Here is a 22,793-nt window from a genome sequence, read left to right as displayed (position 1 = left end):
CCCAGTATCAGAATCAGAACCACTACACGACGATAATGAGTTAATAGAATCATGCAACACAGAAGGAGGCCATTCGGCCCATCCTGCCTGTGCCAGCTCTTTGAACGAGCTTCCAATTAGTCCCACTCCCCTGCTCTTTCCCCACAGCCCTGCAAATTTGAGATGTCCCTGTATGTTTAAAAAAACAGGCCGAATGTTCAAAATTGAGGGAAAAAATATGGACTTTTGATGTAATATTCACGTATTTTCTAGACAACACACTCAAATAACCAAGCCGGTAACCTCAGGTGTACTTTGTGGAGAGCCCCTCACAATCCACAGTCCAGGTAGTAAGATGAGGCCTTGCACGAGGCCTCAGGTTGAATGATGAGCTTTATAAAAGGCCCAATTCTTCTGTGCAGGATAACGAAAGCAGCTTTACTGAGGAGCACAACCAGTGGACATGCTTCCACGCGAGACTCGGCCTGTGCTGTGTTAGTTGAAGCAGAGTTGCTAGGAGACAGGCCTGAGAGCGAAAAATTCCTTCGGTGGCTGGAGGCGGCCATCTTGGATCCATCACCGCACAGCAGCATTGAAATAAAAGGGTTAATCCTGTTCACGCTGGCCAGTCCTGTCTTGGAAGAGGTCAAAGTGCAGCATCCTTGTTGTGGACATCGATAAAACTGTGCATGTCTGCCACACAACAATGACTTAGAAGGTCTCCTGGTTTTTCTACCCCTACCCCCGCCCCCCACCCCCACCCCTAGTTCGAAATCAAGTGCAGTTCTTGGCTGCTGCTCGGTCAGTGTTCGGGATGGTCAGTTCACAGGCCGGACTGTCCGACCAGTTCTGGGGAACCGATGCACCTTGACGTGTTTGGACAGGTGGTCACTGCGGGCAAATTTCTTTTCACAAACTGGACACTGGTACGGTTTGACTCCGGAGTGCGAGCGCCTGTGCCTGGACAGCTCGTCGGACCTTGAAAACCTGAAATAAAGCAACAATAGATTAGCCGGTCATCCATTGGCTCACCGCTGGCCAACCATCTCCTCTTCCAGTGTCCCCATCTTACTCAAAGGCGGTGACTCTTGTTGGGTTAAGGCTCCAAGGGCACTGGGACTAAAAGGGTTAAATAATGAGGACAGGTTGCACAGACTGGGCTTGTATTCCCCTGAGTTTAGAAGATTAAGGGGTGATCTGATCGAGTTGATAGGGTGGCTAGAGAGAAACTATTTCCTCTGGTGGGGGGAGTCCAGAACAAGGGGGCAGAACCTTAAAATTAAAGCCAGGCCGTTCAGGGGTGATGTCAGGAAGCACTTCTTCACACAAAGGGTGGTGGAAATCTGGGACTCTCTCCCCCAAAAATACTGTTGAGGCTGGGGGTCAATTGAAAATTTTAAAAATGAGATTGATAAGATTTTTGTTGGGGAAGGGTATTAAGGGTTGAGGGACCAAGGTGGGTGGATGGAGTTAAGATACAGATCAGCCCGGATAGAGTCATAGGGGGAGAAATTCAGTATCGCCCCGCTTGGGGCGCAATTATCGGCCGTGCGTAAAGTTTAGCGCCTGGCGCTAATTATCGCCTCCGACGGCAAACTTGGCTTTTATCGCCCCTGGAGGCGATTGGAGCACTAAATCAGGCGCTTCACACCTGTCTTAAGGCGCAAAGGCCGAGGAGCGAGGCACTACCTCAGAGCGCTGGCGAAGTAAGGAAGGGCAAATCAAAATGAACCTGCAAAGTGCTGCTCAGTACCCAAAACTCCTTCACACAGCGTTGAATCTCTCCAGAAGTCTCTCTCTCTCTCTCTCAGAATGCGTGGTGCAAAAATGTCACCGACAAAAAAAGGCAGGAAGCGGTCGCCTTTAAATGGCGCTCCTCCAGTCCCTTCCCGACTGCAAGACGCTCCCCTCAACCTGTCATTGCTAGCGGCAGGCGGTAAGGCAGGGGGCGCCACTCAATATCCGGTCCGGGGCGCTAACGGCGCGATGCGCACTCGACTGACGTCACGATCTGCCGGCGCAGAAGATCATGGCGGTAGTGTTTAGCGCCGCCGCAAAATGTCTAGTTAATTTCACGAGCGGCGCAAACATCGCCGTGCCCAGGCGCTAGTTGCTTTGCGCCCCATTAGCGCCCTCTTAGGGCGCTAACGGGAGGCACAAACAACTGAATCTTTCCCCCATGGTCTCATAACGGCACAGAAGGAGGCCATTCGGCCCATCGAGTCCGTGCCGGCTCCCTGTAGAGCAATCCAGTCAGTTCCATTCCCCCGCTCTATCCCCGTAGCCCTGCAAGTTTATTTCCCTCAAGTGCCTATCCAGTCTCCCCTTGAAAACATTGAGTGTCTCCGCTTCCACCACTTCCGTCGGCAGCGAGTTCCAGGTCCTCACCACTGGCTGCGTAAAAACGTTTTTCCTCACATCCCCTTATATCTCTTGCCCAAAACCTTAAATCTGTGTCCCCTAGTGCTTGTACCATCAACTAGTGGGAACAGCCTTTCCCCGTCTAGCCTATCCAAACCCGTCATAATCTTGTACACCTCGATCAAATCACCCCTCAACCTCCTTTGCTCTAATGAAAACAAATCCAGCTTCTCCAACCTGTCCTTGTAGCGAAGATTCCCCATCCCCGGAACCATTCTGGTAAATCTCCTCTGCACCCTCTCAAGGGCCTTCACATCCTTCCTAAAGTGTGGTGACCAGCTGTGTGGTGATCTTTTCAGATTGATGATATAAATACCATCGTTCTTCCTCTTGCTGCGTCTGGAAGCCCAGGTGGGTAGAAGCAGCGAGGAATTTGAGGACACCCTCTTCCTTCATCTGCAGTTGATCGAACAGGCCCGAGGGGCTGAATGGCCTCCTCCTGCTCCTATGGTGCAATGAGTCTTGATTTCAAAACAATGAAGATTCAAGGAGTGCATGGGATGGAAGAGTTAGGAGGATGGAGAGAGAGCACTGACTGGAGTGGCATTGATAAAATAAACGACAAGGAATTTTGACAGAGAGTCTAATCAATACATCTTTCATTAAATCTTAACCACCGCATCAAATCTCTCTTGGAACACCTTGTAACCATTTACACCTCCTCCAGACCCAGCTTTTGTTTCCTTATTTGTCACAATCCCACCCCCCCGCTTCTTTTGCTTTGCACCATCCTCCCTTTAGTCATTTAATCGTAGATACTGGATGCATTGGTTGTGATCTTCCAAAATTCCCTAGATTCTAGAACGGTCCCAGCAGATTGGAAGCTAGCAAATCTAACCCCGCTATTCAAGAAAGGAGCGAGAGAGAAAATAGGGAACTACAGTCCAGTTAGACCGGAAAATGCTGGAATCCATTATTAAGGAAGTGGTGACAGGGCACTTAGAAAACCATAATATAATTAGGCAGAGGCGGTCTCATTGAAATATCCAAGATTCTGAGGGGGATTGACAGGGTCGATGCTGAGAGGATGTTTCCCCCTGGCTGGAGAGTCTAGAACTAGGGTTCACAGTCTCAGGATAAGGGGTCGGCCATTCAGGACTGAGATGAGGAGGAATTTCTTCACTCAGAGGGTGGTGAATCTTTGGAATTCTCTGCCCCAGAGGGCTGTGGAGGCTCAGTCGTTGAGTATATTCAAGGCTGAGATCGATAGATTTTTGGACTCTCGGGGAATCGAGGGATATGGGGATCGGGCGGGGAAGGTGGAGTTGAGGTCAAAGATCAGCCATGATCTTATTGAATGGCGGAGCAGGCTCGAGGGGCCTTCCCTTCCCTTTTGTTCTTTCCTCCCCTCCCCCCTCTCCCTGCCCCTGCACTTGCTTAAAAACCTGTTACATCTCCAACTTTTTCCAGTTCTGAGGAAGGGTCCTCGACCTGAAACATTGACTCTGTTTCTCTCTCCACAGATGCTGCCTGGCCTGCTGAGTGTTTCCAGAATTTTCTGTTTGTTTGCTACACGTGTTTAGCATCAGAATGTTGAAGGAAGAACGAGGAGAGGCAACATAAACTAAATGGTACAGTTTTAAAGGGGGTGCATTAACAGAGAGACCTAGAAACATCGAAGATAGGAGCAGGAGTAGGCCATTCGGCCCCTCGAGCCTGCTCCGCCATTCAATGCGATCATGGCTGATCATCCAAATTCAGTACCCTGTCCCTGCCTTCTCCCCATATCCCTTGATCCCTTTAGCCTTAAGAAATATATCCAACTCCTTCTTGAATATATTTAATGAATTAACCTCTACTGCCTTCTGTGGTAGAGAATTCCACAGGTTCACCACTCTCTGGGTGAAGAAATTCCTCCGCATTTCTGTCCTAAATGGCTTACCCCTTATCCTTAGACTGTGACCCCTGGTTCTGGACTCCCCGGCCATCGGGAACATCCTTCCTGCATCTAGTCTGTCCAGTCCTGTCAGAATTTTATAAGTTTCAATGAGACCGGGGGGTGTCTCTACACAAATCACTGAGGGTGGCAGGGGAGGTTCAGAAACCTTAAAAAAAAGAATATGGGATCATGGGCTTCAGTAATAGGGGCACAGAGCACAAAAACAAGGAACTTGTGCTAAACCTTCACAAATCACTGCTTCGGCCCCAGCTGGAGTATTGTGTCCAATTCTGGGCCCCGCACTTTAGGAAGGATGTCGAGGCCTTGGAGAGGGTGCAGAGGAGATTTACTGGAATGGTCCCAGGGATGAGGGACTTCAGTGATGTGGAGAGACTGGAGAAGCTGGGGTTGTTCTCCTTAGGGCAGAGAAGGTTAAGGGGACATTTAATAGAGTTGTTCAAAATCATGAGGGGTTTTGATGGAGTAAATAAGGAGAAACTGTTTCCAGTGGCAGGAGGGTCGGTAACCAGAGGACACAGATTGAAGGTATTTGGCAAAGGAGTTGATAGGGTAGATAGAGGCGAGGGCGTGGACGGAAGAGCAGCAAATTGGCTGCTGCAGTTCATACATTGCAAAAGTGATTACACTTCAAAAAAAGTTATTTAATTATTTCTAATGTTGGCCATGACTCAGTGGGCAGCACTCTCTCTCGCTTGAGTCAGAAGATCATGGGATCAAGTCTCAATCCAGAGGCTTGGGTACAAAAATCTACGCTGATAGTGCAGTACTGAGGGAGTGCTGCACTGTCGGAGGGGCAGTACTGAGGGAGCGCTGCACTGTCGGAGGGGCAGTACTGAGGGAGCGCTGCACTGTCGGTGGGGCAGTACTGAGGGAGCGCCGCACTGTCGGAGGGGCAGTACTGAGGGAGCGCTGCACTGTCGGAGGGGCAGTACTGAGGGAGCGCTGCACTGTCGGAGGGGCAGTACTGAGGGAGTGCTGCACTGTCGAAGGGGCAGTACCGAGGGAGTGCTGCACTGTCGGAGGGGCAGTACTGAGGGAGCGCGGCACTGTCTGAGGGGCAGTACTGAAGGAGCGCCGCACTGTCGGAGGGGCAGTACTGAGGGAGCGCCGCTACTGAGGGAGCGCCGCACTGTCAGAGGGGCAGTACTGAGGGAGTGCTGCACTGTCGGAGGGGCAGTACTGAGGGAGTGCTGCACTGTCAGAGGGGCAGTACTGAAGGAGCGCCGCACTGTCGGAGGGGCAGTACTGAGGGAGCGCGGCACTGTCTGAGGGGCAGTACTGAAGGAGCGCCGCACTGTCGGAGGGGCAGTACTGAGGGAGCGCCGCACTGTCTGAGGGGCAGTACTGAGGGAGAGCTGCACTGTCGGAGGGGCAGTACTGAGGGAGCACTGCACTGTCTGAGGGGCAGTACTGAGGGAGAGCTGCACTGTCGGAGGGGCAGTACTGAGGGAGCGCCGCACTGTCGGAGGGGCAGTACTGAGGGAGTGCCGCACTGTTGGAGGGGCAGTACTGAGGGAGTGCCGCACTGTCGGAGGGGCAGTACTGAGGGAGCGCCGCACTGTCGGAGGGGCAGTACTGAGGGAGTGCCGCACTGTCGGAGGGGCAGTACTGAGGGAGCGCCGCACTGTCGGAGGGGCAGTACTGAGGGAGTGCTGCACTGTCGGAGGGGCAGTACTGAGGGAGCGCTGCACTGTCGGAGGGGCAGTACTGAGGGAGCGCCACACTGTCGGAGGGGCAGTACTGAGGGAGTGCCGCACTGTCGGAGGGGCAGTACTGAGGGAGTACTGCACTGTCGGAGGGGCAGTACTGAGGGGGTGCCGCACTGTCGGAGGGGCAGTACTGAGGGAGTACTGCACTGTCGGAGGGGCAGTACTGAGGGGGTGCCGCACTGTCGGAGGGGCAGTACTGAGGGAGTACTGCACTGTCGGAGGGGCAGTACTGAGGGGGTGCCGCACTGTCGGAGGGGCAGTACTGAGGGAGTGCCGCACTGTCGGAGGGGCAGTACTGAGGGAGAGCTGCACTGTCGGAGGGGCAGTACTGAGGGGGTGCCGCACTGTCGGAGGGGCAGTACTGAGGGAGTACTGCACTGTCGGAGGGGCAGTACTGAGGGAGTGCTGCACTGTCGGAGGGGCAGTACTGAGGGAGCGCTGCACTGTCGGAGGGGCAGTACTGAGGGAGCGCCGCACTGTCGGAGGGGCAGTACTGAGGGAGTGCCGCACTGTCGGAGGGGCAGTACTGAGGGAGTGCCGCACTGTCGGAGGGGCAGTACTGAGGGAGCGCTGCACTGTCGGAGGGGCAGTACTGAGGGAGCGCCGCACTGTCGGAGGGGCAGTACTGAGGGAGTGCTGCACTGTCGGAGGGGCAGTACTGAGGGAGCGCCGCACTGTTGGAGGGGCAGTACTGAGGGAGTGCTGCACTGTCGGAGGGGCAGTACTGAGGGAGTGCTGCACTGTCGGAGGGGCAGTACTGAGGGAGTGCCGCACTGTCGGAGGGGCAGTACTGAGGGAGCGCTGCACTGTCGGAGGGGCAGTACTGAGGGAGCGCCGCACTGTCGGAGGGGCAGTACTGAGGGAGTGCTGCACTGTCGGAGGGGCAGTACTGAGGGAGCGCCGCACTGTTGGAGGGGCAGTACTGAGGGAGTGCTGCACTGTCGGAGGGGCAGTACTGAGGGAGTGCTGCACTGTCGGAGGGGCAGTACTGAGGGAGTGCCGCACTGTCGGATGTTCCGTCCTTTCAATAAGAATTTATACCAAGGAGCCGTCTGCGCTCAGGTGGTACTATTTCGAAGAAGAGCAGGGGAGTTATCCCCGGGGTCCTGGACAATATTAATCACTCAATCACATGTACACTAACAACATTCAGCTCTACCTCACTTCTCTCGAGCCCTCCATGGTCTTCAATTTGTCACATTGCCTGTCCGACGTAATGAGCAGAAATTTCCTCCAATTAAATATTGGGAAGACCGAACCATTGTCTTCAGGCCCCGCCACTGACTCCATTCTTCTCCCTGGCAACTGTTTAAGGCTGAACCACACTGTTCATAACCTTGGTGTCATATTTGACCCTGCAATGAGTTTCTGACCACATATCCTCGCCATCACTAAGACCACCATTTCCACCTCTCTAACATCGCCCGTCTCCGCCCCTGCCTCAGCTCATCCGCTGCTGAAACCCTCACCGTGCCTTTGTTACCTCCAGACTCGACTATTCCAACACACTCCTGGCCGAACTCCCACCTTCCACCCTCCGTAAACCTCAGCTCATCCAAAACTCTGCTGCCCCGTGTCCTAACTCACACCCAGTCCGGTTCACCCATCACCCCTGTGCTCACTGCCTCGTGTCCTAACTCACACCCAGTCCCGTTCACCCATCACCCCCTGTGCTCACTGCCCCGTGTCCTAACTCACACCCAGTCCCGTTCACCCATCACCCCCTGTGCTCACTGCCCCGTGTCCTAACTCACACCCAGTCCCGTTCACCCATCACCCCCTGTGCTCACTGCCCCGTGTCCTAACTCACACCCAGTCCCGTTCACCCATCACCCCCTGTGCTCACTGCCCTGTGTCCTAACTCACACCCAGTCCCGTTCACCCATCACCCCCAGTGCTCACTGCCCCGTGTCCTAACTCACACCCAGTCCCGTTCACCCATCACCCCGTGCTCACTGCCCCGTGTCCTAACTCACACCCAGTCCCGTTCACCCATCACCCCCTGTGCTCACTGCCCCTTGTCCTAACTCACACCCAGTCCCGTTCACCCATCACCCCCAGTGCTCACTGCCCCGTGTCCTAACTCACACCCAGTCCCGTTCACCCATCACCCCCTGTGCTCACTGCCCCGTGTCCTAACTCGCACCCAGTCCCGTTCACCCATCACCCCCTGAGCTCACTGCCCCGTGTCCTAACTCACACCCAGTCCCGTTCACCCATCACCCCCTGTGCTCACTGCCCCGTGTCCTAACTCACACCCAGTCCCGTTCACCCATCACCCCCTGTGCTCACTGCCCCGTGTCCTCACACCCAGTCCCGTTCACCCATCACCCCCTGTGCTCACTGCCCCGTGTCCTAACTCACACCCAGCCCCGTTCACCCATCACCCCCTGTGCTCACTGCCCAGTGTCCTAACTCACACCCAGTCCCATTCACCCATCACCCCCTGTGCTCACTGCCCCGTGTCCTAACTCACACCCAGTCCCGTTCACCCATCAGCCACTGTGCTCACCGCCCCGTGTCCTAACTCACACCCAGTCCCGTTCACCCATCACCCCCTGTGCTCACTGCCCCGTGTCCTAACTCACACCCAGTCCCGCTCACCCATCACCCCCTGTGAAACATAAAACATAGAAACATAGAAGATAGGAGCAGGAGTAGGCCATTCGGCCCTTTGAGCCTGCTCCACCATTCAATGCAATCATGGCTGATCATCCAATTTCAGTACCCTGTCCCTGCCTTCTCCCCATATCCCTTGATCCCTTTAGCCTCAAGAAATATATCCAAATCTTTCTTGAATATATTTAATGAACTGGCCTCCACCGCCCTCTGTGGTAGAGAATTCCACAGGTTCACCACTCTCTGGGTAAAGAAATTCCTCCTCATCTCAGTCCTAAATGGCTTACCCCTTATCCTTAGTCTGTGGCCCTTGGTTCTGGACTCCCCCGCCATCAGAAACATCCTTCCTGCATCTAGTCTGTCTAGTCCTGTTAAAATTTTATAAGTTTCAATGAGAGCCCCTCTCAATCTTCTAAACTCCAGCGAATATAAGCCCAATCGACCCAATCTCTCTTCATACGTCATTCCTGCCATCCCAGGTATCAGTCTGGTGAATCTTCGCTGCACTCCCTCCATGGCAAGAACATCCTTCCTCAGATAAGGCGACCAAAACTGCACACAATACTCAAGGTGCGGTCTCACCAAGGCCCTGTACAACTGCAGCAAGACATCCTTGTTCCTGTACTCAAAATCCTCTCGCTATGAAGGCCAACATACCATTTGCCTTCTTAACTGCCTGCTGCACCTGCATGTTTACCTTCAGCGACTGGTGCACAAGGACAGAGTTCCATGCCACGTGTTGCTCACTCTTTGTGCGAGAAGACCTTTCTGGCCTCAGTGCTAGACTTGACTTTCCCCAATTTGGAACTGGAACCCCTTTCCCCGCTCACAGTTTTATTCGTAGTAACCCTACAGATTTTCAGTACCTTTTAGGGTCTTGTACACACTCTGTACAAGTTACCCCCTTCAGTCACCTCCTTTCCAAGGCAGAAAAGCTCACGTCTCACCAGTCTGTCCTCATAACTCAAACCATAGAAACATAGAAGATAGGAGCAGGAGTAGGCCATTCGGCCCCTCGAGCCTGCTCCGCCATTCAATGAGATCATGGCTGATCATCCAAATTCAGTACCCTGTCCCTGCCTTCTCCCCATATCCCTTGATCCCTTTAGCATTAAGAAATACATCCAACTATTTCTTGAATATATTTAATGAATTGGCCTCTACTGCCTTCTGTGGTGGAGAATTCCACAGGTTCACCACTCTCTGGGTGAAGAAATTCCTCCTCATTTCAGTCCTAAATGGCTTACCCCTTATCCTTAGACTATGACCCCTGGTTCTGGACTCCCCAGCCATCGGGAACATCCTTCCTGCAACTAGTCTGTCCAGGCCTGACAGAATTTTATAGGTTTTGATGAGATCCCCTCTCAATCTTCTAAACTCCAGTGAGTATAAGCCCAATCGACACAATCTCTCCTCATACGTCATTCCTGCCATCCCAGGTATCAGCCTGGTGAATCTTCGCTGCACTCCTTCCATGGCAAGAACGTCCTTCCTCAGGTAAGGCGACCAAAACTGCACACAATACTCAAGGTGTGGTCTCACCAAGGCCCTGTACAACTGCAGCAAGACATCCTTGTTCCCGTACTTGAACCCTCTTGCTACGAAGGCCAACATACCATTTGCCTTCTTAACCGCCTGCTGCACCTGCATGCTTACCTTCAGCGACTGGTGCACAAGAACACCCAGGTCTCTTTGCACTTCCCCTTCTCCCAATCAATTGCCATTCAAATAATAATCTGCCTTCCTGTTTTTGCCACCAAAGTGGATAACCTCACATTTATCCACATTATAGTGCATTTGCCATGTTTCTGACTAATCACCCAACCTGTCCAAATCGTACTGGAGTTTCATGACATCCTCCTCACAGCTTACCCTCCCACCCAGCTTTGTGTCGTCTGCAAATTTGGAGATATTACATCCAATTCCCTCATCCAGATCATTAATATATATTGTGAACAGCTGGGGTCCTAGGACCAATCCTTGCGGTACCCCACTAGTCACTGCCTGCCACTCGGAAAACGACCCGTTTATGCCAACTCTTTGCTTTCTGTCCGCCAACCAGTTCTCTGTCCAAGTCAATACCTTGCCCCCAATCCCATGTGCCTTAATTTTGCACGCTAATCTCTTATGTGGGACCTTATCGAAAGCCTTCTGAAAGTCCAAATACACCACATCCACTGGTTCTCCCTTATCTATTTTACTAGTTACATCCTAAAAAATTCCAGTAGATTAGTCAAGCATGATTTACCTTTTGTAAATCCATGTTGACTTTGTCCGATCCAGTCACTGCTTTCCAAGTGCTCTGCTATTACATCTTTTATAATAGACTCTAGCATTTTCCCCACTACCGATGTCAGGCTTACCGGTCTATAATTCCCCGCTTTTTCTCGACCACCTTTTTTGAATAGTGGGGTAACATTAGCTACCCTCCAATCCATGGGTACTGTTCCAGAGTCTATCGAGTTCTGGAAGATGACCAGCAATGCATCTACTATTTCTAGGGCCACTTCCTTAAGTACCCTGGGATGTAGATTATCAGGCCCTGGGGATTTATCGGCCTTCAATCCCATCAATTTCCCTAACACCATTTCCCTACAAATACTGATTTCTTTCAGTTCCACCCTCTCATCAGACCCAATGTTCGCCAACATCTCTGGGAGGTTATTTGTGTCCTCCTTTGTGAAGACAGAACCAAAATATGCATTTAATTGGTCTGCCATTTCTTTGTTCCCCATTATAACTTCCCCTGCTTCTGACTGCAAGGGATCTACACTTGATTTCACTCATCTGTTTCTCTTCACATATCTATAAAAGCTCTTACAGTCAGTTTTTATGTTCCCTGCAAGCTTACTTTCATATTCTATTTTCCCCTTCTTAATTAATCCCTTTGTCCTCCTCTGTTGAATCCTAAACTGCTCCCAATCCTCAGGGTTACCGCTTTTTCTGGCCAATTTATATGCCCTCTCCTTGGATCTTATGCTATCCCTAATTTCCCTTGTTAGCCACGGTTGAGTCACACTTTTTGTTTTATTCTTATCCCAAACTGGGATGAACAACTTCTGTAGTTCATCCATGCGGTCTTTTAATGTTTGCCATTGCCTATCCACCGTCAACCCTTTGAGTGACATTCCCCAATCAATCCTACCGAATTCGCGCCTCATACCATCGTAGTTTCCTTTATTTAAATTCAGGACCCTAGTCTCCGAGTCAACTACTTCACTCTCCATCCTAATGAAGAATTCTATCATATTATGATCGCTCTGACCCAAGGGGCCTCGTATAACAAGATTGCTAATTAATCCTTTCTCATTACATAATACCCAGTCTAAGATGGCCTGATCTCTGGTTGGTTCCTCGACATATTGTTCCAGAAAACCATCCCGTAAACATTCTAGGAATTCCTCCTCCACAGTATTTTTACTAATTTGGTTAGCCCAATCTATATGTAAATTAAAGTCACCCATGATGACTGCTGTGCCCTTACTGCATGCTTCTCTAATTTCCCTTTTAATGCTATCCCCAACCTCCGTATTACTGTTTGGAGGTCTATATACCACTCCCACTAACGTTTTCTGCCCCTTGATATTTCTCAGTTCTACCCATACAGATTCCGCATCATCAGAGTTAATATCCTTCCTTTCAATTGTGTTAATCCCCTCTTTAACCAGCAATGCTACCCCACCCCCCTTTCTTTTTTGCCTATCCTTCCTAAATATTGAATACCCCTGGATGTTGAGTTCCCAGCCTTGGCCATCCTGGAGCCATGTTTCTGTAATCCCAATCAAATCATATTCGTTTACCTCTATTTGCGCAGCTAATTCATCCACCTTGTTCCGAATGCTCCTTGCATTAAGACACAAAGCCTTCAGGCTTGTTTTTTTAACGCTCTCAGACCTATATGAATTATTATTTACTGTGACCATGTTTGATTTAAACCGTTGAGTTCTTTGCCTTCTAATTTTGTTTTTCTCCTTCCTGTCTTTTGCTTTTTTCCTTGTTTCCCTTTCCTCTGTCTCCCTGCTCAGGTTCCCAACCCCCTGCCACTTTAGTTTAAATCCTCCCCAACAGCACACAGGACAGTAGATAAGCTGGTTAAGAAGGCATACGGGATACTTTCCTTTATTAGCCGAGGCATAGAACATAAGAGCGGGGAGGTTAATCTTGAACTGTATAAAACGCTAGTTAGGCCACAGCTAGAGTACTGCGTGCAGTTCTGGTCACCACATTACAGGAAGGATGTGATTGCACTAGAGGGGGTAAAGAGGAGATTTACGAGGATGTTGCCTGGGCTGTGGAATTTTAACTATGAGGAAAGACTGGATAGGCTGGGGTTGTTTTCTTTGGAATGGAGGAGGCTGAGGGGAGATTTAATTGAGGTGTATAAAATTATGAGGGGCCTGGATGGAGTGGATAGGAAGGACCTATTTCCCTTAGCAGAGAGGTCAATAACCAGGGGGCAGAGATTTAAAGTAATTGGTCGGAGGATCAGAGGGGAGTTGAGGAGAACTGTTTTTACCCAGAGGGTGGTGGGGGTCTGGAACTCACTGCCTGAAAGGGTGGTCGAGGCAGAAACCCTCATCACATTTAAAAAGTACTTGGATGTGCGCTTGAAGTGTCGTAACCTACAGGGCTACGGACCAAGAGCTGGAAAGTGGGGTTAGGCTGGAGAGCTCTTTGTCGGCCGGCACGGACACGATGGGCCGAATGGCCTCCTTCTGTGCCGTAAATTTCGATGATTCTAAAATAGGAATTTATTGATTGGGCAAATTGCTCCCTCAATTCAGCTTCTCGCCATCAGTTCTTTCTCTACTGGTGACAATTCAGCTCCAATCACAATCGAGCCAATGGCTACTGTGAGCCAGTCCTGGGATAGTGACCCTCCCTGCTCAATGTTTAATGTCAGTCAATATTGTACATTGCGATAGTCACCTTCAGATAGGGAAGTGTCAACATTTCCCCCGGGGCTACATGTAGCAAAATCATAAGCAGGAGTAGAAAAAATGTGCGAATGGTTTCACTACAAATATTGACTTGAGCACAAACTGAGGGAGTGCTGCACTGTCGGAGGGGCAGTACTGAGGGAGCGCCGCACTGTCGGAGGGGGAGTACTGAGGGAGCGGCGCACTGTCAGAGGGGCAGTACTGAGGGAGTGCCGCACTGTCGGAGGGGTAGTACTGAGGGAGAGCCGCACTGTTAGAGGGGCAGTACTGAGGGAGCGCCGCACTGTCGGAGGGGCAGTACTGAGGGAGCGCCGCACTGTCGGAGGGTCAGTACTGAGGGAGCGCTGCACTGTTGGAAGTGCCGTCTTTTGGATGAGATGTTAAACCAAGGCCCCGTCTGCTCTCTCAGGTGAATGTATAAGATCCCACGGCCACTATTTTGAAGAAGAGCAGGGGAGTTCTCCCCGGTGTCCTGGCCAATATTTATCCCTCAATCAACATCACTAAAACAGATTATCTGGTCATTATCACATTGCTGTTTGTGGGAGCTTGCTGTGCGTAAATTGGCTGCCCCGTTTCCTACATTACAACAGTGACTACACTTCAAAAGTACTTCATTGGCTGTAAAGCACTTTGGGACGTCCTGAGTTTGTGAAAGGCGCTGGAGAAATGACAGTCTACCTTCTTTCAGTGCAAATAGTGGAGGTTGTGCGGAGAACCTTGCCCTGATCTCCTATACCCGTTCGAGGGAGACGATATTCTACAGCACCAAGGAACGGGAACAACTAACGGCAAAACTGGATTCAGCTTTTTCTGATGAACTAAAAAAAAATGTCAATGAAAGAGTATTGGACCCCCTTCCCCCATCGATCAACAACAGCAGCATTAATCAGCACCTGTGAAGAGACGCTCGGTCACTCGACCAGGAAACACCAAGACTGGTTCGATGAGAATGTCCAGGAGATCCAGGAGCTAATAAGCCGCAAGCGCAAGGCATTCCTGATCTGGAAACAGCAACACAACTCGAGAGCAAGAAAGCAGCTCTACAGACGCCTGAAGGCCAAAGTCCAACAAAAAACTCGCGACCTAAAGAACAGGTGGTGGGTGGAGAAAGCGCAGGAGATCCAGCAGCTAGCCGACAACCACGACGTGCGTGGATTCTTTAGCGCAGTCAAGACCATCTACGGCCCAAGCACCCAAGGCCCTTCCCCACTGCGGGCCAAGAACGGAGAGGTACTCATCAAGGAGAGGCAGTCAGTGCCCGCTGGAAGGAGCACTTCGAAGATCTCCTTAACCACGACACTGTCTTCGACAGGAGTGTCCTCAACTCCATCCCACAGCATGCTACCCGCCACCATCTCAGCATGCCTGATACGAGACTCCCAAAACAATCGCTCTACTCGGAGCTCCGACACGGCAAGAGAGCCCCAGGTGGGCAGAGGAAATGCTTCAAGGACACCCTCAAAGCCTCCTTGAAAAAGTGTAACATCCCCACCGACACCTGGGAATCCCTGGCCCAAGACCGCACAAAGTGGAGGAGAAGCATCCGGGAAGGCGTCGAACACCTCGAGTCTCTTCGCCGGGAGCAAGCGGAAGCCAAGCACAGGCAACGGAAGGAGTGCACGTCAACCCAAGCAGCCCACCCACCCGCCCCTTCAACCACCGGCTGCCCCACCTGTGACAGAGACTGTAGGTCCCGCATCGGACTCATCAGTCACCTGAGAACTCATTTTTAATGTGCAAGTGAATCATCCTCGGTTCCGAGGGACTGCCTAAGAAGAAGGACCCCCTTCCTCCATTGATCAACAACAACAGCATTTATCCAGCTCCTTCAATGTAGTAAAACATTCCAAGGCGCTTCACAGGAGCGATTATCAAACAAAATTTGACACCAAGCCGCATAAGGAGATATTAGGACAGGAAACTTTGTCAAAGAGGTCGGTTTTAATGGAGGAGGGAGAGAGAGGTTTAGGGAGGGAATTCCAGAGCTTAGGGCCCAGCTGAAGGCACGGCCGTCAATGATGGAGAGATTAAAATCGGGGATGCTCAAGAGGCCAGAATTGGAGGAGCGCAGAGATCTCTGAGGGTTCTAGATGTACACTCTCCCCTATCACAGGCTCTACCCATCCATTTAATCTCCTCCCACAGCCCATGGTCACTCTCCCCTATCACAGGCTCTACCCACCCATTTAATCTCCTCCCACAGCCATTTACACTCTCCCCTATCACAGGCTCTACCCATCCATTTAATCTCCTCCCACAGCCCATGTACACACTCCCCTATCACAGACTCTACCCACCCATTTAATCTCCTCCCACAGCCCATGGACACTCTCTCCTATCACAGACTCTACCCACCCATTTAATCTCCTCCCACAGCCCATGTACACACTCCCCTATCACAGACTCTACCCACCCATTTAATCTCCTCCCACAGCCCATGGACACTCTCCCCTATCACAGACTCTACCCATCCATTTAATCTCCTCCCACAGCCCATGGACACTCTCCCCTATCACGGACTCTACCCACCCATTTAATCTCCTCCCACAGCCCATGTACACACTCCCCTATCACAGACTCTACCCACCCATTTAATCTCCTCCCACAGCCCATGGTCACTCTCCCCTATCACAGACTCTACCCACCCATTTAATCTCCCCCCACAGCCCATGGACACTCTCCCCTATCACAGACTCTACCCACCCATTTAATCTCCTCCCACAGCCCATGTACACTCTCCCCTATCATGGACTCTACCCACCCATTTAATCTCCTCCCACAGCCCATGTACACTCTCCCCTATCACAGACTCTACCCACCCATTTAATCTCTCCCACAGCCCATGGACACTCTCCCCTATCATGGACTCTGCCCACCCATTTAATCTCCTCCCACAGCCCATGGACACTCTCCCCTATCACAGACTCTACCCACCCATTTAATCTCCTCCCACAGCCCATGGACACTCCCCTATCACAGACTCTACCCACCCATTTAATCTCCTCCCACAGCCCATGTACACTCTCCCCTAACATGGACTCTACCCACCCATTTAATCTCCTCCCACAGCCCATGGACACTCTCCCCTATCACAGACTCTACCCACCCATTTAATCTCCTCCCACAGCCCATGGACACTCCCCTATCACAGACTCTACCCACCCATTGAATCTCCTCCCACAGCCCATGTACATTCTCCCCTATCACGGACTCTACTCACCCATTTAATCTCCTCTCACAGCCCATGTACACTCTCCCCTATCATGGACTCTACCCACCCATTTAATCTCCTCCCACAGCCCATGGACACTCTCCCCTATCACGGACTCTACCCACCCGTTTAATCTCCTCCCACAGCCCATGGACACTCTCCCTATCACAGGCTCTACCCATCCATTTAATCTCCTCCCACAGCCCATGGTCACTCTCCCCTATCACGGACTCTACCACCCATTTAATCTCCTCCCACAGCCCATGGACACTCTCCCCTATCACAGGCTCTACCCATCCATTTAATCTCCTCCCACAGCCATGGACACTCTCCCCTATCACGGACTCTACCCACCCATTTAATCTCCTCCCACAGCCCATGTACACACTCCCCTATCACAGACTCTACCCACCCATTTAATCTCCTCCCACAGCCCATGGACACTCTCCCCTATCACAGACTCTACCCACCCATTTAATCTCCTCCCACAGCCCATGGTCACTCTCCCCTATCACAGACTCTACCCACCCATTTAATCTCCCCCCACAGCCCATGGACACTCTCCCCTATCACAGACTCTACCCACCCATTTAATCTCCTCCCACAGCCCATGTACACTCTCCCCTATCATGGACTCTACCCACCCATTTAATCTCCTCCCACAGCCCATGTACACTCTCCCCTATCACAGACTCTACCCACCCATTTAATCTCCTCCCACAGCCCATGGACACTCTCCCCTATCATGGACTCTGCCCACCCATTTAATCTCCTCCCACAGCCCATGGACACTCTCCCCTATCACAGACTCTACCCACCCATTTAATCTCCTCCCACAGCCCATGGACACTCCCCTATCACAGACTCTACCCACCCATTTAATCTCCTCCCACAGCCCATGTACACTCTCCCTATCATGGACTCTACCCACCCATTTAATCTCCTCCCACAGCCCATGGACACTCTCCCCTATCACAGACTCTACCCACCCATTTAATCTCCTCCCACAGCCCATGGACACTCCCCTATCACAGACTCTACCCACCCATTGAATCTCCTCCCACAGCCCATGTACATTCTCCCCTATCACGGACTCTACTCACCCATTTAATCTCCTCTCACAGCCCATGTACACTCTCCCCTATCATGGACTCTACCCACCCATTTAATCTCCTCCCACAGCCCATGGACACTCTCCCCTATCACAGACTCTACCCACCCATTTAATCTCCTCCCACAGCCCATGGACACTCTCCCCTATCATGGACTCTGCCCACCCATTTAATCTCCTCCCACAGCCCATGGACACTCTCCCCTATCACAGACTCTACCCACCCATTTAATCTCCTCCCACAGCCCATGGACACTCCCCTATCACAGACTCTACCCACCCATTTAATCTCCTCCCACAGCCCATGTACACTCTCCCCTATCATGGACTCTACCCACCCATTTAATCTCCTCCCACAGCCCATGGACACTCTCCCCTATCACAGACTCTACCCACCCATTTAATCTCCTCCCACAGCCCATGGACACTCCCCTATCACAGACTCTACCCACCCATTGAATCTCCTCCCACAGCCCATGTACATTCTCCCCTATCACGGACTCTACTCACCCATTTAATCTCCTCTCACAGCCCATGTACACTCTCCCCTATCATGGACTCTACCCACCCATTTAATCTCCTCCCACAGCCCATGGACACTCTCCCCTATCACGGACTCTACCCACCCGTTTAATCTCCTCCCACAGCCCATGGACACTCTCCCCTATCACAGGCTCTACCCATCCATTTAATCTCCTCCCACAGCCCATGGTCACTCTCCCCTATCACGGACTCTACCCACCCATTTAATCTCCTCCCACAGCCCATGGACACTCTCCCCTATCACAGGCTCTACCCATCCATTTAATCTCCTCCCACAGCCCATGGACACTCTCCCCTATCACGGACTCTACCCACCCATTTAATCTCCTCCCACAGCCCATGTACACACTCCCCTATCACAGACTCTACCCACCCATTTAATCTCCTCCCACAGCCCATGGACACTCTCCCCTATCACAGACTCTACCCACCCATTTAATCTCCTCCCACAGCCCATGGTCACTCTCCCCTATCACAGACTCTACCCACCCATTTAATCTCCCCCCACAGCCCATGGACACTCTCCCCTATCACAGACTCTACCCACCCATTTAATCTCCTCCCACAGCCCATGTACACTCTCCCCTATCATGGACTCTACCCACCCATTTAATCTCCTCCCACAGCCCATGTACACTCTCCCCTATCACAGACTCTACCCACCCATTTAATCTCCTCCCACAGCCCATGGACACTCTCCCCTATCATGGACTCTGCCCACCCATTTAATCTCCTCCCACAGCCCATGGACACTCTCCCCTATCACAGACTCTACCCACCCATTTAATCTCCTCCCACAGCCCATGGACACTCCCCTATCACAGACTCTACCCACCCATTTAATCTCCTCCCACAGCCCATGTACACTCTCCCCTATCATGGACTCTACCCACCCATTTAATCTCCTCCCACAGCCCATGGACACTCTCCCCTATCACAGACTCTACCCACCCATTTAATCTCCTCCCACAGCCCATGGACACTCCCCTATCACAGACTCTACCCACCCATTGAATCTCCTCCCACAGCCCATGTACATTCTCCCCTATCACGGACTCTACTCACCCATTTAATCTCCTCTCACAGCCCATGTACACTCTCCCCTATCATGGACTCTACCCACCCATTTAATCTCCTCCCACAGCCCATGGACACTCTCCCCTATCACAGACTCTACCCACCCATTTAATCTCCTCCCACAGCCCATGTACACTCTCCCCTATCATGGACTCTACCCACCCATTTAATCTCCTCCCACAGCCCATGGACACTCCCCTATCACAGACTCTACCCACCCATTGAATCTCCTCCCACAGCCCATGTACATTCTCCCCTATCACGGACTCTACTCACCCATTTAATCTCCTCCCACAGCCCATGTACACTCTCCCCGATCATGGACTCTACCCACCCATTTAATCTCCTCCCACAGCCCATGGACACTCTCCCCTATCACAGACTCTACCCACCCATTGAATCTCCTCCCACGGCCCATGTACTCTCTCCCCTATCACGGACTCTTCACACCCATTTAATCACCCAAGAGAAAGTAAAGATTCACTGATGCTCGAAAGGTAACAATTAACACTCCCGAATATTCACCATCTCCACTGTTTCACCATGGCCTGCTCCCCCAGCCCCGCAGCCTGTGTCCCACGGAGCATTTCATCACCTCAGATGACTTTGGAAGCTGAGTCGGTTGCACTGTGAACTAATTACTGAATTCCAAATAAAGAGATCTGTGCCATAAAATGGAGAAATATTAAGTGGCCGCAATCTGGAATATATTCCACGAATTGCTTCTTTAAAAAAAGACTTGCAGATACTTCGAATCGCGCTTACCCGCCCTGTTCCCATCTCCCTCCATTCCCCTCTCCCTCCATCCCCCTCTCCCTCCATCCCCCTCTCCAATCCAAGCTTCAATGTTGACACTGTTTCTGTCTCCAGCACTGACCCTGGAGTGAATCCCACAGCCCCACAACTCTCTGTGTGAAGAGGTTCCTCCTGCCCCCTGTTCTAAATCTCTGACATTTAATCTTGTGTCTGTGGCCCCTCGTCCCTGACCCCTCGACCACTGGGAGCAGTCTGCTTCTATCTACCCTGTCCCATCATTTCATCATTTTAAACACTTGTCATATCGCCCTGTGATCTGTATTGTTCTATATTTATCCCTCAACCAACATAAGAAAAACAGATTACCTGGTCATTATCACATTGCTGTGTGTGGGAGCTTGCTGTGCGCAAATTGGCTGCCACGTTTCCTGCATTCCTACAGTGACTCCACTTCCAAAGTACTTCATTGGCTGTAAATCGCTTTGGGACGTCCGCTGGTCGTGACAGGCGCTATAGAAATGCAAGTCTTTCTTTCTTTCTAACAAATAAAGGCCCAACTATTCAAGCCTTTCTTCATATTTGTAATTTCTCATTCCAGGCAGCATTGTAGTGAAGCTAGAGTGACATTTTCCCATTTCTCACACCTCCCGGCCCCCTGTTTTCTGTCCGTTAAGGAAATTCACCGACTGGGGATGTGCAATTTTCCCAACATGTGCACCCAATGTGTGTCAGGATGGCCAAAGTGGCCAAATCTCCCCCTATGAAGAGGAAATGACTTGCATTTCTATAGCGCCTTTCACCACCTCAGGACGTCCCAAAGAGCTTTACAGCCAATGAAGTACTTTTGTGGTGTAGTCACTGTTGTAATGTGGGAAACGCGGCAGCCAATTTGCGCACAGCAAGCTCCCACAAACAGCAATGACCAGATCATCTGTTCTTGTGATGTTGACTGAGAGATGAATATTGGCCAGCACACGTGCTCTTCTTCAAAATAGTGCCATGGGAGGGCGGACGGGGCCTCGGCTTAACATCTCATCTCTTTTCAGAACAACTGACCTCCAGCCACATCCTGGCCAAGTGCAGGCGAATGGCTTTTCTCCCGTGTGTCTCCGCAAATGAGCTTTCAAGTGGCTGCTCTTGGTGTACATCTTGGTGCAGCCTGGAAACGTGCACTTGTGCATCTTCATCAGTTCTGCCGGGGTCCCCTTTTGGAACTTCTGGCCCAGGATGACCCCACCTTGGCCCTGGAAACCGTCGGCGACCCCAGCCATGGGCTTGGCCGCGATGGGGACCGGCGCGATCCGAACGAACTGGCGCGAGCAGCTCAGGCTGGAGGACTGCACGAATTGAGGCACGAGGGTGAACGTTTGTCCCTGAATGTTGACCACCAGCTGTGCCATCTTAAGGTCTGGCTGAGGCTGTGGACCAATGACACCGCCGTCTTCTTGCTTCACCTCGATGGGTTGTAGTTGAAGAATAAGTGGGATGCCTCCTTCAACCTTCAACGCCTCTTCAGTGCTCCTCACACTTTTCATTTTGCCAGTCTGTTCGGACTTCGGTTGCACGGGGCTTGTTTTTATTTGGTCTTTCTCCTGCACCTTGCTTGTTGATCTCCGATCCCCATTTTTCAATTCTTCAGCCTCGCTTTTGGGCTCATCCTTCGAGTCCATGTCCATATTCTCCTCCAGGAATTCCTCAATTTCTTCCAGAGTGGGCTGGAATAACCCCAAATCCTCCATCTCCGTCCCAAAATTGGGAAATTCCAGAGCCTCCCCCTTGATGATTGAATGGTAATCCTTCTTGCCCCAACTCGGAGTTGGGAAACTCCCAATGGAAGCCTGGGAAAGCAGGTAATCTATGATGCTCTCTCGGCTCTTGGTGCTCGATATGCTCTTGTAGCTGGAGCTCAGGACCAAGGAGTCCGGGCTGGAGCAGGAGCAGGAGCTCGAACAGTCACTATCATCCTCGGAGAGGGGCGACGGCAGCATCTGATAGCCCCTGCTGTCCATCACCATGTCGCGGAGGTAACCCACAGGGGGGCTCATTGACAGGAAGCTTTCTTCAACAGCGAGCAGATGGTCCACCATCGCAGTTTGTTCTTCAAATGGTTTGAAGAGGGATGAGGGTCAATGGATGACTACCTCAGATCTCCTGCTATCTGGGTCCAAATCCACAGTATGCCAAGTTGATACGGCACCTAATAAACACACAAGCACGTTCATATTTACAACTACGAAATATACAATAATCACCTCTGAAATACACTAACTTTTTCAAATTGTACATGTTCATTAAGGTGAGAGATCGCAGCACTGGGAAATGGGACACTTTCAATTTGGACACCAGTGTGAGCATCAAACACTCCCAGGGCAGGTACAGCACGGGTTAGATACAGAGTAAAGCTCCCTCTACACTGTCCCATCAAACACTCCCAGGGCAGGTACAGCACAGGTTAGATACAGAGTAAAGCTCCCTCTACACTGTCCCATCAAACACTCCCAGGGCAGGTACAGCACGGGTTAGA

At 51.4% G+C, this 22,793-nt stretch overlaps 1 protein-coding gene across 1 annotated transcript; it reads right to left on the bottom strand.

The window, feature by feature from the left end:
- Nucleotides 1–729: 729 nt before the first annotated feature.
- On the bottom strand, nt 730–22,528 carry klf15 (Kruppel like factor 15). The gene is made up of 2 exons (XM_086002159.1): nt 21,326–22,528; nt 730–966 (listed from the first exon to the last, which is right to left on the bottom strand). Exons 1-2 carry the CDS (start codon nt 22,354–22,356, stop codon nt 798–800), a joined length of 1,200 nt encoding a protein of 399 aa, XP_085858285.1. The 5' UTR covers nt 22,357–22,528; the 3' UTR covers nt 730–797.
- Nucleotides 22,529–22,793: the final 265 nt, after the last annotated feature.

Source organism: Somniosus microcephalus, chromosome 11 (genome assembly GCF_052327205.1).
Source record: "Somniosus microcephalus isolate GS21.2 chromosome 11, FLI_Smic_1.0, whole genome shotgun sequence".
In the NCBI taxonomy this organism is placed as follows: Eukaryota; Metazoa; Chordata; class Chondrichthyes; order Squaliformes; family Somniosidae; genus Somniosus; species Somniosus microcephalus.
The sequence above is the reverse complement of the archived record's forward strand: the minus strand, read 5'-3'. Positions and strand labels throughout refer to the sequence as shown.